The 17,689-nt window shown below is 40.2% G+C and overlaps 1 protein-coding gene across 1 annotated transcript in view; it reads left to right on the top strand.

The window, feature by feature from the left end:
* The window catches only part of samd10b (sterile alpha motif domain containing 10b), a 55,691-nt gene that overhangs the window by 18,960 nt on the left and 19,042 nt on the right, over positions 1-17,689 (top strand). Inside the window, exon 2 of the mRNA XM_072366936.1 lies at positions 7,898-8,082. Within this exon, the coding sequence (XP_072223037.1) occupies positions 7,898-8,082 (185 nt within the window). The remainder of the gene's footprint in view (positions 1-7,897; positions 8,083-17,689) is intronic.

Below are 17,689 nucleotides of genomic sequence, written 5' to 3'. Positions count from 1 at the left end.
TTTTACATTTATATAAAACTTGGGCTGCAAATAGAAATTTTATCTGAGCTGAATAAGAGGTGCAGCAGGGAGCTGATGCCAATATCATGCTGCTGAAATACACCATGGATTCTTCTCTGTGATGCCTGACATAAGGTGGATTATACAGACCACTTGCCTCATCCTCCATTCGAGGGGATGTAGCAAACATGTGCACTCTGAAGTTGATGCCAAGGTTATGCAAAAATCTAACTTCTACGAGAAAGCCTACACAGCAAAATAGCCCAGGCGGACTAATTTAGACACTCTTTTTGGAGTAAAATGAGTGCCATACTAATCTACTGTGGGATTTGACTTGGAACGACCTTCCAGGATGTCGTACCCAACAGCTTAATTACCTTTTCAAAAGGGAATACCTCTGAGATTTAGCAGTCTCTCTGCACAGCAGATATGCAGCGCAGTGAGGAGGAGGTGATATAAGGTTACACTTCACTGGGCTGAGTCTTATTGACCTACCTATCCTACACATACACACACGCACTATAATATAAACTTCGCCTTGATTTTGGCACCTCAGCCCTCCTTACTTTTTTTTTTTTTTCTAAGGATGTGAATCGGAAGCTACTAACCCTTTAACTTTGAAAAGATGCACTCCCATCACTGGGATTCTTCTTTATTTTTCTGTAACTCATTTAACTTCCTGTAAAAGGAAAACATTTCTTTCTTTCTTTCTTCTTTTCATCCTGCCTACAACCATCCATCCCTCATCTTCTCATCCCTCCCTTGGCTGGCAGTGATAAAAGTCACCAGCAAGGGCAGCAAGTGATAATACAACACCACAGAGTGACAAATAGGACAGTGAAGATTTGGCATTTGCCCAGGCTCATCAAATGCATGTTGAGACAAACGGGGAAAGGGGATAGACATCCCCTTGATATGAATAGAAAGAATGGTAATCTCACAGATCTAAATTGACTTCACACTGCAGGAGTAGACAGCATTTTTATTATCGTAAAGCTTTATGTCTCTGAAATCAACTAGCAGAGACATACTCTACACTGCAATGCCATTTCAAAAGGGACATTAGTTGGAACGTATGGATAGTTAATCAACTTTGACTGATCTTAAATTCTCTGTGGTATCCTGTGCCAGGATGTTATGCCAACCAAGTCCATTAAATTTAGCAGAATGAGTGCTTTCTCTTCATTTTATGACTATTGGGGGTGGAGGGGTGCAGCAATGGGGAAGACATTTGGATTTAAACAAATGAGGGACGTCACGATCCTTATATAAAGGTTGTGTCTTTAAAGTACGCAAGACTTTCCTATTATTCGGTAAGCTGAGACTTTTCTTTAAATAAGGAACTTCTTGGCTTATGGCATTAAGTTGTTTTCTGTTAACATGTCTCCCTCCTGAGCTCTTTCACCTTGAAACAGTCTAGTTTGTTTTAGAATAGTTCTTTACATCACGTCTCTCCTTGTCTCTTTCTAGTCAGTCTCACTCTTGGTTGTACGTTTTCTCTTGTCTTTTTCTGTGAGACTGGCAGGTCTTTAGGGTTCTAAGGTGCTTAGCCTCCCACGTTCCTTCCTCCTGTCTACCTCCGTCAGTTTGACTGGCAGTAATTACTTCAGAGTTGGGCCTCGTTGGTCCCGACGACTCCAACAACATGGCAACAAGATAAAGACAAGAGACACGCTGAAAGAGTGAGGGAAGAAAAAAAGCCGAGAAACAAGAAATATACTGGATAAGAAACATAAAGCAGGAGTGAAGAGAGAGGAAACAGGATGGGTAGGAAAATGGGCTGAAAAGGTTTCACAACAGTGATTCCTGACAGGCTTTTTTTCTTTTTCTTTCCTCCATGATGGCTGTTTGAACTCCGCATTCATCACTGCTCACTTGAGCAGACTTCTAGGTTGAGAAAAAAAGTGTTTGTTTCCACTCAGCTGCAACCAGGGATTTCCCACAAACCTCACCTGTCATATAACAGGTCTCAGTGGCCTGTCGTGCAAATCTCCAGCTGGGATACAAGGTTAGTTTTCCCTTGTTGTTGAAAGGTTATGAAATGTTCTCCTTGTTGTAGATGTTAAGTAAACATCATAAGGTCCTTTTGACACCAGTTAAAACCCTGCTTAAAACATTGCTAAGATCTAGATTTCAATGCAAAGAAAAAGTGTTTAACTGGCATGTAGTCTCCTCATCACGTGACTGTACAGTCGCAGGTATTTACACCTGGACATGCTAAATTTCAATGAAGGTGCTGTGCTCAAGGCTGCAAGAGTGGGATCAGCTAAATTTGTCTTTACAGAAACACACTGCTCACTACTCAAAAATGATCTAATTATCGATCCTAATTATCTGAGAAAGTCATGCTAATCAGAAACGGTGGTTCACCCTGGCCCCCAGGTTACAGGATACAGTGTAATGCCATTACAAGCTTGTTTCCTGTGAGGTAACAGTAGTTCCTGGACATAACTCCAGTTCCTTGAGTATGTTGTAGCTCTCATAAACGGCTAAACAACGGCTCACAACTACAAATGGGGAAGGATTGTTTTGGGGTTTAAACCTCATACTCATTCATCCCTCATGTTTGATTTAGACGACAATAAATTATAAGAAAGGAATGTAATGAAAAGTCAAATGGTAGACAGGTTACTTATATGGTTTTATTACAATTATAATATAATGTGAGATGATGAATTCAATCATTTTTATGGCTTTCACATGTTTCCGCCTGCCACTCACACATTTGTGAACTACAGGAGTAACTGTTTTAGGAAGCACTGACTTCACTCTGTAACACACTCTTTAATCTTCCGACTCTTTTTCTCTTCACTCACGTTTGTGAAAGGACATCTTTTAACTCAAAGACTCAAAGTCTTTAGCTTAGCTTATCCAAGTGGCTTTGATGTCCATTTTAACCAGTTTTGAATGACGCGCGAGAATAAAAGTTTAAAAAGGAAAACTGTGCTCTCACCTGGGATTTGAACCAGCATCTTGACACAAATGTCCCATGAGTCATTTCGCTCCCATTGCCCAGACAGCAGTCCACACTGTGCCGGATCCGCCCACAAGTCGCCAGATTCACTTAGCAGGCACACGCGCCATGCGCCAGCTTTGCACCAGACATGGGTGGAGCATACTGATTAACAGGCCTTAAGGTAAACGTGGAACTGATTCGGTACAGATATGCAGACCAGACCCAGACAGCAGTCCACACTGTGCCGGATCCGCCCACAAGTCGCTTAGCAGGCACACGCGCCATGCGCTTTTGCGCCTTTGCGCCAATTTTGCTCCGGCATGGGTGGAGCATACTGATTAACAGGCCTTAAGGTAAATGTGGAACTGATTCGGTACGGATATGTAGACCGGACCCAGATAGCAGCTGACATTGTGCTGGATCCGTCCACAAGTCGCCAGATTGGCAAATACTAAGAGTAAGTGCTTTATTTCTTTCATTCTTGGTAGCGTTCGGGCTTTCATACCTTTTGAATGACTTCATTGCTAGCATCAGCTTACATTAATGTAAGTAATTTAAAACAAATTAAATTCAGTGAAATAATGGTTTTTGTTTCTGTTATAAGCGGACTGCATGACTGAAAAAGTGATTTAATCGACCGTCAAGTTAGCAGTTTGGCTAATGCTAACGCTAACATTAGCTGTCATCTTCTTTGATATTTACATCCGGTCGGTGCGTTGATATGAAAAGTTTTATTCGAGGCAGAATTCCACGTTTTACAGGGTCTGGGCATTAGTTTGAAGTAAAGTTTAATGTTAGCCTCAAACTGCCACAAGATGAATGCCACATGCTAACGCTATTGGTCAGGGTTTAATTTTCTTTTTGTAAACTCTGTTTTATTTTGCATTTCTTCATTGATTCTGTTGTAGTGGCAACACTTGTCTAAACTAACAAGTTAACTCTTGATGTTAACTAAGTTCAAACTATGTTACACACATAATGCTTTAGTGCTAAAATACATTTAAATGATGTCTCTTAGTTGCCACTGTAAGAAAAATTTGGACTCAACGCATGCTGCAATTGGACAAAATAATGTAAATGTGCTGTGAAATTCACCTTTACTCAAATGTGTCAGCAGTAGCAGCACTTTATCTTATAAAAAACTGTAAACCCCCCCCCCTTTTCTCCTGGTAGGTCAAGAGCTGTTCCTGTGCTGATTGCTGGAAACTTAAGTAAAAGATGGAAGCAAAGGTTGTTTCTGAGAAGGCGCGCACAAAGAGACTTTATTGCATGACATAGTTTGAGTTTTCTGGTATTTTGGTTAAATAGCCACAACTGAATTTTTTGGTTTTTTTTGTCTTAATCAATAATATATTTTTTTATAATATATATTTGTAATCAGAAATATTTTTCATCCCCAGGTCAGCAGCTCGGAAGCAGAGGCTGCTCGATGACCTGTGAAACCCATTATCTCTCTAATGCAGCCAGTGTACTCAAGAGTTCGCCCTGTTTGCACGTTAATGTCTCAGTATTTGTTCCACAGCACATTTTCCATATTGTTTAGGGACTGTTTCAATGTTCAGAACAAAGTGTTTTGGTTATAATCTGACAAGGTTTTGTTGTGTGGAAATGGGTTTTATGATTTTTATTTGTAAGTAATTTTTTTAACATGCATTTTTTAAATTATGTATTTTTTTTGTCATATTTTTTAACATTCTTGAAAAAGGTTGCAAACAAGTGTTGATAAATGGTACTTTAATGAAAACTTAATGAAAAGTATTGTCATTATTGTTTTTAATAGATTAAAATTGAATTAATCATTTAGATGCATTAAAGTATGGTACATTTATTTTTTTTAAAAAGACTCGTTTCAATACTGAAAACCGTTTTGGTACAAATTTTGGCCGTATATTAATTTATTTTATATTTTTTTGCTCCTCTGGACCAGTGCTGGCCCAAAGCTGTTGCAGATCTGGCAAATGAGTCTGTACCAGGTCAAGCTCATTGTGCGAAAAGACACTGGTGCTGATCCGTTTTACCAATTCGGACCGACTCTTTTGGCACATCTGGCCCATATCTGGTCCGGATATGTTTTGCTGTCTGGGCCATGAAAAATCCAAATGTGAATGTTACATCTTATGCTTTTCTCAGTATGGAAGAGTTACTTTTCATCTGCTTGACATAACTGTAGCTGCCAGAAAGCGTGTGTGTGAGGTTCTGTGCATTTGTCCACATAGAATTCATTGACTGTACAGACTTGTCTGTAGATTCTTCGTGTGCATGTGCCAATAACGTCCTTCAAGAAGGTTTAAGCAAGCAACTTTTTTTACATTTGTCATTACAGCTGAAAATGATCTGCCGTCATTGAGCGTCTGTGTTATGTGTGAAAATGCAGAGGCAGAATGGGGGGGGTTTAAATTGATCCATCGCTGATCTACCTCTAAGCTGGCAAAGATGGTGTAACAGGCAAAATGAGCTATCTGTGTGAGGCATAGGAAGCACCTGAGCATCTGCACTGCTCCAAATGGTAAATTAACTGTACTTTTAAAGAGGTTTTCTCGTCTAGCGGACCAGTCGAAGCACTTTTACATTCACCCATTTGCACACACTCGTACAGGACTTCTGAGTAAACCACAATATTACAGGCAGTGCCGTAATTTTTCTCAAACACACACATTCATAAACCTATGAATGCATCAGAGGCAACGTGGGTTTTAGCATCTTGCCCAAGGACAGTTCAACATGTGGTGCAGTAAGCCAGGAAGCTTACGGCCAACCCTCTGATTGGCAGACAACTACTCCTCTTTCTTAGCAACAGCCACCCCAGTCATGCTGTCATCACTCATCTTATTCTGAGACACAGCATGTAAGCCCACACTGATGTGGGAATGATCTGCCCCTGTTTGACGTGTGAATTTCCAAAGTGGAAGTTGTTAATGAGGTAATTTTTGCACATGTAAGGTGCAACTAATATGTGAACAGGACTAGTGATGCCTGCAGTCGTTTGTGTGCGTGTCCACAACTGAATATGATTTGGCTCTTATGCTGATTTTGCAGGAAAACGGTCCATTGCAAGCCGGATTCCAAGCTGTGTGTTTAGCACAATATGTATTTCCATGACGATTCATCAGATACTGCTGCTCTCTGAGTGCCATCGTACTGATGCCAGTGTGTGTTGTGCATATCTCAGAAGTTCGATTGTTGGAATTATGAATCTGCACTTATGGACTTGAAATGGTAACTCTGTACTCTGGTGACTGTTTTTAGGATTCTCGTTGTTTCACTTCTTGAAGCTGCACTGTTGCACTATAAATGCCACAATTGAACAGTGAACACACATTAGTGAGTTAGAGTTGTTCCAAAAACTGTAATGTCATAACGTCTATTCTCCTCCTTATAATGGAATAAATGAGTATTTATTTTAATAAATAAATGACTTTGATCTCTGAAAGTATTTTATGTCTAACGCAGTAGAAAGACCTTGTGCTCAAACTGAATTCAGTCTAGTTTTAAATTTGGTTGCATGCTGGTGGAGGGAGAAAAAGAAATGAAGACTCCATTCAGCAGAGATGAAATGAAGCACGCCCCCCACCCCCCCTGCAAAGCATGCTCTGATATTGTCCTCTTACAAATAAATGTTTTTATATGAGAAAGATATGAAAGCAGCATTTATTAGGCCTCGTAGTACTTTTAGCTCCCTCATCAGCAAATCTGTCTGTTACTTGGGTTCAATTGAACAGACAAAACCATTTTTGGATTTTAGGCTTGAGTTCAATTAACATCTTGCATTTGCTTACACATTACAGGAAGCAGATCCTTCCTTCACCATATATAGCTTTATTAGTATACATGTATAATGTGTTATTTCAGAATTTCTTGTCCTCCCTTGTCTGCCGTTAAATGCAGACATGTAGAAACTAGCTTATTGGATATCAGTTTTGCCAAAATCAGCTCTCTGTAGCTTAACCAGGTTTCCATTAACCTGTAATAAATGGATTTCTTGTCTATCCAATCAGGTATGAAATAGCATGAGAAGTTTTATGAAGGAATATCAACCTACACTGAACTTTCAAACTCACCCTTACCATTTAAGGTGTGATATAACAGTAAAATGGCTTGTGAAGAGCTTGACACGATGTGCAAAATGTGCCTCAGGTTGACTGTTACTCACATGCAATGACATGATACCACATTAACCTATCCCATTTTAAAACATAATGTTAGTGCAAAAAGCAGACATGTGCCACATCATTAAGTTAACTCTGTCAATGCGTAGCACCACTTTCAACCCTGCTCTTCTATCTTCTATCTCTTTGTCTATCATTCATATCACATCACATTAAATTAGTCATTAGGTGGAAGGCCAATGACCGCTTGTCTACCCTTTGGATTAAATGGACTGCCACAGCTCAGCAGCTCATTCAACTTGATATGAACTGTAGAAGATGCCCTGTGGCTTTCACAGAATTGCACCCTGACCCTGCATTGACAGTTTGTCTGCTTCACTGTCTCACAGCCAACACTGTCCTGAGAGGAAGGGAGGTGGGGGGGGTGTGGACGGACAGAGAGAGGGAAGAAGAAATAGCACATATTCATGATGTGGGATTTAAATAATCAAGAACTAATCTCAAAAGACAGCTCCAGAAATCATGCGCTGCTTCTGGGAATATGCACTCAGTATAATTGGAGATCACAGTGGAGTAAAACCGTTTTCCAGCACCATCATCGCATCAGCCATCTGTTTGTAGCTGCACCAGAGTCAATGCACAAAGCATGTAACCTAGAATGAATGCACTTTGTTAAGCTCTTACAGGAATATCAGTCATTAATCTGATTCGATTTATTGGTTGTCCTCTTAATGCAAACCCTAAAACAAAGACAGTTAGAGGTGTAGTTCAAAGATGATTCTTTTTCCTGTCTTTCTGTTTTCTCACCTCATCATCGGTCTTTCTCTCCTCACAGCGGCGTCCAGCTTCAGTTTTTGCCGTGCCTCCCTGGAGCACACGGTGTCTGCTGAGGAGCTGAGTTACCAGCTGCCGCGTCGCGCCGGAGGCAGCAACCTGACCTGGCACGATGGCCGTGGCCAGAAGACGGCACACACACGCACCGTCAAACTGCTGCAGCAGCCCGGCACAGAGGGCATCCAGGTATAAAGACCTCCGCACCTACAGAGCGGAGGCTGCTGCCCAGACGAGTGTTTCCAATGCATTATTTTCAAATGATTTAGCTTAAAATGATAAATAATATAGGACTGCATTTAGTTTGTCAAACAAGAGACAGCCCAAACTTTTCTTGGTTAATTTGAATAATCTACTGTGAAAAGTTTAACTCCGTATCTGTCCCTGAATTTGGACAATTTTTCCCCAAAAACGTAGATTTTTAGAGCTTGTCATTGGATCGCAGTTCGTGGTAGCTTGAGGTCAATTTGTCCAATTCCAAGTTATGACTTTACTTTTGCAAATTTAGAGCAGACTTTGCCAGTGAAAGTCATACATTCTCTTATTATTTCAAGTCCGTACTTCTTTGGAAATGCAGAAGCAAGAATTGAGTTTTTCCAAATCTGACTGATCACAGGGTAGTAACTGGATCATTTATATCTTCGTGTTGAACTTTATGAAATAGCAAAGATGTCAGTTAATCAGCTGACTGTGCTCTCATGTCAAGTTTAACTAAATCTCTAATTAATAGAACAATTCACAAAACTGAACTGAATTAGTAAGGTTTTGTTTTAAAAGACAGGATTTTTAGTTGTTGATGGTTTTGTTCTGGAGTGATGCAGCAGTGAGTGAGTGATGGAGTGAGGTAGGGCTGGGCGATTAAACGATAACCATAGCTATCGAGGAATAACTTTTCCTTGATGGAGATAAGAAATGTGGTCGATTGATTACATTTGTCCATCTTTTGACAGACAACACAAATAGCCAATGGCAACGAGAGATTACTGAACCAATCACGTGGCTGGAATGGAGCCATGCCAGCAGTTAGTCGTGGCGTGTTTGTTTGTGCTGTTGCAGCCGTATAAAAAAAGAAAATGAGTGCTCCTTCGGAGGGAACAACAGAAGACGCAGCCCAAGGGAAGACATTGTTGATAAGAAGGGCCTGAAAAGTTCTGTGGTGTGGAGGTATTATGTTGAGCACATGTTCCGACAAAGACAGGGAATTCCGGTAATCTGTTTCATTACCTGAGGCTGCGCCACCCGTTTGAGCACAGAGAATGCAAACTTTTACAAACACAGCCCGGAACAAGTGCTAATCTTCCCCCAACAACAAGGCCTGTGCACCAGCAACAGAAGACCACAAAGTCTGCTTCATGCAGCGCCGCATGACAAGAAATCCAAGAGACAGCGTGATATTACAAATACAGCAGCTTAATGTGTTGCAAAAGACATGCAACCAATAAGCACAGTGGAAAATAAGGGGTTCAAGTGGATGCTAAAAGTTATGGACCCGATATATATTGATATCGACTGATGTGATTGGACTTTTTCCCATATCGCCCAGCTCTAGAGTGAGGCTCCCTTGTCTTTGTCAGGGAAAGAGTCATACAGCTGTGCTGCATCTCTAGCAGTCAGATCTCAGAGGTGACAGGAAGCATAACTGTTTTATCATGTGCATAATGCAGGGTGGTCTTACGTCACTGTGGCTGCAGAACTGTCGCTGTACCAGAGAGAAAGTTGTTATAAAGTTAAAGAATGATACAGGAGCTGTTACTTCATGGTGTGTGATGTAATAGGACTTGTACAGTCCAAGTAATCACATACTGCAAAGAACATAAACCATCAGCAGAATATGAAATATGTCCCCCAGAGCTCAGCAACAGCCTAAACAAAACTAATTGTTTTCAATACTGTGTATAAAACACATGCACGTGGGTGAGGTATTTCTCAGCAACATAATGTTTCAGCCACAGCATCATTCATTTCCGCTCCAGAAAAGTAAATCGAAAGGGAAAAGCTATATTCTTTAAGGCCTTTTGCCTGCATCTGACCCAAAACAGCATATGACATAGTCTTCTTCCTCATTGCGACTCCTTTGATGAAAGAGCCCAGATAGCCACGTGGAGGTCATTTGTTTCATCTTCTCTCTGCTTTTAATAAAGCCCATAACCGGGAGGCTGTAAGACATACACATGCACTGCAGAATTTGTTCAATAATTCATAAAACATTGTTCTCCAACATATAACAGCTATGAAAGGCTTAATAAAAGATGAATGAGAAGCTGTTTCCATGTGATTACACACAGACCGGATAATTAAACCTCCTCTATACCATGAGAAGTAAGGCTTATCACTTTCTCGTAGCAACAAGCCTCTTTATGCATTATTCAAGGCAGTTCAGCTGTCTGTGTGCGTGTCTGTGTCTGTGAAGTCACAAAACTTTCAGCGTCTGTTCATGCATTATGCTTTTAGACATTTGTGTTTCAGAGTACACATGTGGGTGTGGTGTGGATTGTTGTTCGTGCATCTAGTTCTTTCAGGACTGATGATTTTGATTATTATCCATTGCATCAGCATTGCACACACCGGCTGTAATGAGGGAGTCGGTTAAGTGAAACAGAACTGTTTCTGTATATAAGGTATGACCTGGAGAATTCTCTTTATGTGCTTAACAAAGCTGATATAACCCATTATGCACTGAATTTCAAACTCCCATCAAGGGGACACAAGAGCTAGCAACAGAAGAGATGTTGGTGTTCATTCATGCACAAACACGGCTGATATTATCAAAGAAGCAATTAAGTGTTACAGACAGAGTATAGGGATGCATAAATGATTCAAATGTGCAGTAAAAATATGAATTTTTAAAACCAGTTAAATAATGTCAGCACACTCAAGCTTCTGACACAAAGACACCATAAATGGAGGTTATATACTCATTTCTGTTGCAGAGACCTATGCTTACAGGACTTTTCCAAGTAATGAGCCATTGTGTAGCCGGCGCACCTTCTGTGCCATCCTTGAATTGGCTGTTGTTTAGGTGGCCAGATGGGGTGAAGGGAGTGCTCATTTTGCTGTCTGCCACACAGCTTGTGGGTGGACCTTTTGATGAGGGGATAGGTTGAATAACAAAGACACAATTTAGGAAGTAAATGTAGCCACACTGCCTCCTCGTTCTAAAGCAGGACCAAACCTGTTAGATAAAGTGAAGGTCTTTGCCATACTCTGCTTTAACTTGCTGGGAGGGTGAGTGAAAAAGAACGAGCAGTTCATGATTATTTTTCCCTCCTCATTACAGCACAGTGGCTGACCTTCTGAGCAGCAGCAGCACTAAGCAGGAAACTAATGGAGAACAAACACACAGATAAAGCTCACAACACTCGTCCACAAATATCTAGATTTTCAGAATAGTAATTTCTCTTTATGACTAGCACATATTATATGAAACCATCTTATGGAATAATTATTTCGCTTATAGTGAGGAAGGATGTTTTTTGTGACTGTATTGCCATTCAAATGATGCCTTCACACTTGCTTAATAAGACTGAACTGCAGTGACATTACTACTGTTGTTACCACTATTTTGCATTACTCTGTATGACACTCAAATCTATCATAATCATCTATATGCATTGCATCGTATCATTGTGTGTACAAATGTTGCCCTTTAGGAAAATGTGCTGCTCGCACGTTGCTTGCAGACCTTATAAAACACACTATATATATCTATATGTGGCTCCATTTTATATGAAGAGCTTTTTAGATATGCTAAGGCTCACTGCTTTGATCCGGATGACTATAAAAACTGGGGCAATAGGCTGCACATTATTATGTGTATGGCTCCTAGTAACTACTACAAATTAGGAATCTTTTTCATCTCCTGCAGTTTGTTATCGAGCCTACAGGCGCATCGAGACCTAACAGTTTAAAGGGCTCTCTGAAAGCTATGGGCACTGGGCAGCTTCCCAAAGGAAAACCTGCATACGTGGGCCTTTTCCCTGGTTACTTTCGCACTGGAGATATAAAAGCTGAAGTGATGTAATTGCCAGTCAGTAGGTAGAGGAAGTGGGTGAGCAGAGTTCGCCACATGGAGGCTCGATAAACCCAAGGCTTCACTGTCTATTTCTCTATATTTTTTTTATTTCTGTTTGTTATAGTTTTTTTCGTTGTCAGAACTGTAAAAAGGTTCCTGCAGTTTGAAAGCAGAGGAATGACGATATGATTTTGCCTTGTCTAGCAAGAGCCAGCTGGCTGTTTTGTGCATAAATTTCAAGATACAAAGATGTGTTGCACTTCGGAGAGCTCCCCAAAATCCCCAGAAACTTCCTGGAGCAATTTGGACCAACAGCACCTTTAGTGCTGTCACTGCAAGCTTCACAAGGCAAAACGTCACCTCGGTGGGCAATGGCTGTGCAGGAGAAGTGAGTGCAGTGGAGGCTGGAGGTTTTAGAGGCACAGACATGCAGAGAGAAATAAGAGCTGCTGGGCACTGAGGCAGAGATGCTTCAGTCTGTATTGTCCTTGTCCTGCCACTCAGTGATGTGTTGCTCTCACCAAGACACATGTTTGACTCATGCTAAATAGAGAGCTTTGTGAAAGTCCCATCTGGCCCTTTTGTCCACCCACCGAGAGGCTGCCTATATTTGCATGAGTGCATGGCGTTTACACTTTCAGAGTCAGGACAACCACAGGTAGAGTTGCACACAGCTGACAAAGGTTGACAGTTCACACACATCCACAAAGTTACTTGTACAGAACAGTCAAGAAGACACCAAGAAAAGGTTCTGAAGCATCGCAGTGACTCACTGCCATAAATGCGCTTGGCTGGACCGAGCAGTTGGTGCTAAATGATGAAATATAGTCTGCCAGGGAAAAGGGGGTGAAGGGGGCTTACTGTGAAGAGAGGAAGGAGGGAGGAGACACAACAAGAAGTGAGAAAGAGGAGAGAAGGCGATCACGTGCAACAATGAGTCAGGATCTTTAGGATTGGAGAGACAGACTGAAGGTTTAATAATGACAGCAGAGCGAGTTAGACGGGTAAAATAGATCTGGGTTGAAAGGAAAGAGTTGAGTTGAGACACTGTACAGGGAAGAGGGAGGACAAGTGTTAGTACCTCTTGCAGAGATGAAGTGACAGCAAGAAAACATGCACAGCAGAAAGGAAAAGGAAGTGTGGGAATCATTACATGATATACAGACTATAAAACATTGATTTATTCATTCATGCACACTCACATTTTACTGCTAACTACCGTGGCATAATTGATCATTCTCACGCAGGGTCTAACAGGCAGTCATCGGAGGAGCGCTGTTATTGGTGACAAAGAGAGAATTTTACGGACTCCCCACGCTCCCCTGACTTTAAGCTAATCCCAGATTCAGCTGCTAACGGAGGCAAATCATGCAAACACACACAATTACAAACACACACACGACAAAACATCTCTCAATGCGCAGAAGCCAAGGTTGAAGAAAGATCTAAAGGAGGAGGCAAACAGAAGATGCAAAGGGAGCCAGCGGAGGGAGGATAAGAGAATTAATAGAACAGAGGAAGCAGGGAAGAACTGAAAAGCTGTTCCAAACAAACAGAGTGATCAGTAGAGAAGTGCGAAGAGAACAGTCGGAGATGGGTGTAGCCGAAGATGTGAGGGAGATGAATTAATGGATGAAACAGAACTCCTCTTGCAGAAATAAAGACACCTAAAAATAGCATACTTGTTATTCATCATTTATCATCTGCAATTTCCACACAGAGAAAGTCATAGATAATGAATACTTTGAAGAATAGTTCAACATTTCACGACTCATTAAGAGAATTATACATCGCAAGATCGGCTTTTTGTTGATGGATTTCATAAAACCTGATTTTCTTTGAAAGCTTTCATTAATAACCAGCAACAAACATTTGGAGTTGACTGGACCTTCATCCTGCTGGTTTGGTGTACTGGCAAACGTCCATTTACTTTGCTGTGATGCAGTTCTGTTGGTGCTATCAGTGGACTAATAATGCTTACACGAAGGCTTGTGTTTTCACCAGCTAACAGTTTAAAGGCTTAAACATATTCATTCACAATGCCGTTGTTATGTTACAGCGTGTCATTTTGTTACTTATCTAGGCACCAAACACAATGGATATCTAGTTGGAGAACTTGATCCGCAACAGAAATATCCAAGAACCCCAAAGGTTTCACCCCAGTATCTGCAGGTAGCTCATACAACGGTTGATCTAAAAGCGCGCACATCTACAATCAAAAAGACACCGCACCACACTGACCTGCATTGGACAAGTTCCAGGAAAAAACAATCTGTGTTTTCTAAAAAGAACAGCGTCCTGGAGCAATGTTTGCCAATGAACATACTCATCAAATCCATCACAGTAGCACAAAAAGACAGAAAAACAGGGTTCCAGGGTCAAGGAGGGGCCTTGTTGGTTTTCAGTCCCACTGTTTCAGAGCATATTTGACATGTAATATATCTATAATATCTATAAAAACTGTGAATATTGTAGTTGGATGAATTTTACCAGGAAGAGAGTAATACAAAAGGCCAATAAAAAGTTATAGCCATGGAAAAAAAAGACTCTGAGACCAAGTATGTACCTAATTTTCCTGTTTTATGATAGCTTTAGCATTTAGCCTCAATGTGGCCATAATGTGTGGACTTTTTTTAAATGAATAATTATAACAAATGTCTAAAAACAAGAATATTCTTTTGCATTGTTAAAGTGCCAGTTGCTGCATTTATTTACAGCTTCAAGTCATTGTGACAAACTGAGAGACGGCTCCAGCTGACCGTGGAAATTATCTGCTCATATCAGTCTGAATGACTGTTTTGTTTTGGAAATTTCTTTGCTTCATAAAAGAAACCACAAATAAGGAGCTCCTTCAAACAGTTTTCTTTGACTCCAGCTTATGAAAGGATGGAACATATCATTGTGTATATATTTCTGCCTCACCCCCAGCTTTTTCACCCCCCTCTGTCCTTAATCCTGGATAGATTTCCGCTCCATATACAGCTTCCACCTTTCTAATGCACCCTCCCCCCTTTCTCTTCTGTTTGTAACAAATGAGGGACCTCCTCCAGCTGGACAGAAGTAGGTCTCAGGAGGAGCAGGAAAGTAGTAAAGGGTGAACAGGGACGAGATATAACTGGCCAGAGGAGATACAGGCTGATGGATGGCCAACAAATGGAGCGAGAAGAGCAAGGGGAGAGAAAAAAGAGAGACAGAGGGATGATTGGGAGCTATCATTTCATTTCCCTCCTGTCTGGCTTCTTGATGATGAAGGCCATTATTCACACAAAGAGTAGCCAACTCCCCAGCCTGCTGTCTTCTTTCCCTTTTGTGTCCTTTTTCTGTCTGCGTTCGCTCTCTCTTTCTGTCTCTTAATGCACTTCATTCAGTATCACATCCCAGGCAATAGATGTAAAAATAAACCTGAATCATAAAATATTCAAGAGTTTAATATAATTATACTTTCATTCATAATCAGATTTCTGAGCATTTATAAGCATATTTGTAATGGTACCTTGTTATCCTTTAATGGATTTAAAGTTGGATATATTACACTGCTGTAATGGGCCTCTATCTCAGCTATAAAGACACTATTTATGTATTTTATCATGCAAACTTTTTGTCTTATCAAATATAATAAATTTTCCTTGTGAATTTTGATCTAAATCAGTTCATTCTTGTTATGTTATGGATGAAGGTCAATATAATATAATATTAAATGCAATATCAAGACTTTTACAAGTTTAGTCTCATAACTTTAACATAGTTTTGCCTATTTTCGTTTTGATAACATCTTTATTAAGTCAATTTGAAAAGAAAACGCACAGTATTAGCTTCGGATACGACTGGCTGCATTTTGTACTTGTTCCTTGTTTAATCCTACAACTAGAAAGGCCCTTGGAGAAAGCAGTCCTAAGTGTGACTATAACCTGACACGAGAACACAAACAAATTGTTGTTTGAGTTGCATCAAAACTGGATGATTGAAATGCATATAAACATGTTAGTCTGACCAAAATCGTACAAAGTTAAAGCTCTCAAAACTTGACCATCACACCCAAATGGGCCTATGGGCCTGGTCACATGCTTCAAAATTCCACTTTTTTAAAAAAAAAACAGTCGTTATTTGGCTGAATAGAACTGCCCAAAACGTTGCTCTCATCCTCAAATGTCAGACAGCTAAACGCAGCCCTTACCTGCAGACTTTTTTATTATCTTATATTATTAGACATCATCATCTAATGAAAGCACCATTCAAATCAACTAAAGGACCAACGTCATCACTGCCTTTTTTTTCACAAGCTGAATAGCTGTGTCATGTTTTGGTCGAAATAACGCAGAGATCCGCTTTAGCAACTATTATATCATCTACTGATTTCCGCCTCTTTTCAAGTGGATCATTTTAGGCCGCTGGACTCCATGCTGCTCCAGTCTTCCTCAAAATGAACCTCTATTGAGATCTGTTCTTTACAACCATTAGAGGAGGTTGTTATGGTATAAGAGAGCATACAGCAAATAGCCTGAGAGCTCAGACTAAACACCCAACATGGATAAATACTTCACTGGCAATTTGAATATTAAATACATGAATACATTCCAGACAGCTGGATGTACGTCATGTGTTCAACTGGCCCAAGTTGTTATAACCACATGCTAAATAACATTATTATTGCTGGCAGGTTTATCAGGTTACATATCGGCTCCATAAACTCTGGACTTCACCGTTGCTCCATTCCTGTGTTTTGTGTAAGTTTTTACCTGCTGACACAAAGATCTGTTGCTTATATGGGCAATATTTTGCCGACGTTTGTCTTTCCAACAGCAGTTACTGGTGCTGTACGGAATTCAATGAAGAATGGGGAAACCAGAACACCATGAAGGAGTCAGATTTCCATTTTGGGAAATAAAACATGAAGGAAAGTATTAGCAGAGCGTTATTAGCCTATTTACCTCTGCAGTTAAATGAATCGTATAGATAATGATGTGATTTGTCTGGTAATAGCAAAGCAAAAAGCAAGAGCAGAAGAGCTTAAACTTCTCAGTTCTGAGGAACTGCAAATCCAACATCATCTTAAAGGGGAACTCCGGTATTTTTAAACCTGGACCTTATTTCTGGCATGAAATACGTTCATCTACTCACTGAGAACAGTTTGGTGAAAGTCGGCGTCCTTCGGAAGATATTTAGATTACCCGAGATCCATATAACAGGAGAGAACAGGGGCATTGACAATAGAGCCTCTAAATAAGGCATTATCTGTCTTTATTTCACCAATACTTTAAGAGGAATGAATGAATGAATGCCTACTGTTGCTCTGTTAGCTCATAGCTGCTGTGTTGTTGTTATTGGCGGCTATATAACAACAATAATAATAACAACAATAGCCTTTTCCTGTTCATTTGCTTTTGTAGAGTTTGCCTGAAAGGGGCCTTTCTTAGGCAAATGTTAATTTAACACAAAATGCACAACTATCAGTTTTCTCATAATGAAAAAAACATCTAAACTGTTTCTCAGCTGTTCTAATTATTTAAGTTATACAGTGTGTTTGGGGACCAGTTTCCACTGTTTAACCATCATTTTTAGATCACGATTTGTTTATCCATCCTGTTAACTGGAAATTCCAGCAGTTAAACGTACTTTTAATCCACATTTCATTTGGTAGTGTATATATCTCATCTTAGCCAATCATTTAAACTTTAGATGCTATTAGCTCGATCCATAATTTCAACTGTTAGCCAAGAATTGGCAATTGTTTACCGTTATTTTAAGCCTAAATTCTTCCTCAGTTTTAACATTGAGATAGTTTTC

Source organism: Leuresthes tenuis, unplaced genomic scaffold (assembly GCF_036924035.1).
Source record: "Leuresthes tenuis unplaced genomic scaffold, fLeuTen1.0.hap1 SCAF_16, whole genome shotgun sequence".
Taxonomy (NCBI): domain Eukaryota; kingdom Metazoa; phylum Chordata; class Actinopteri; order Atheriniformes; family Atherinopsidae; genus Leuresthes; species Leuresthes tenuis.
Note: the sequence above shows the minus strand (reverse complement) of the source record. Positions and strands in the feature narration are given on the sequence as shown.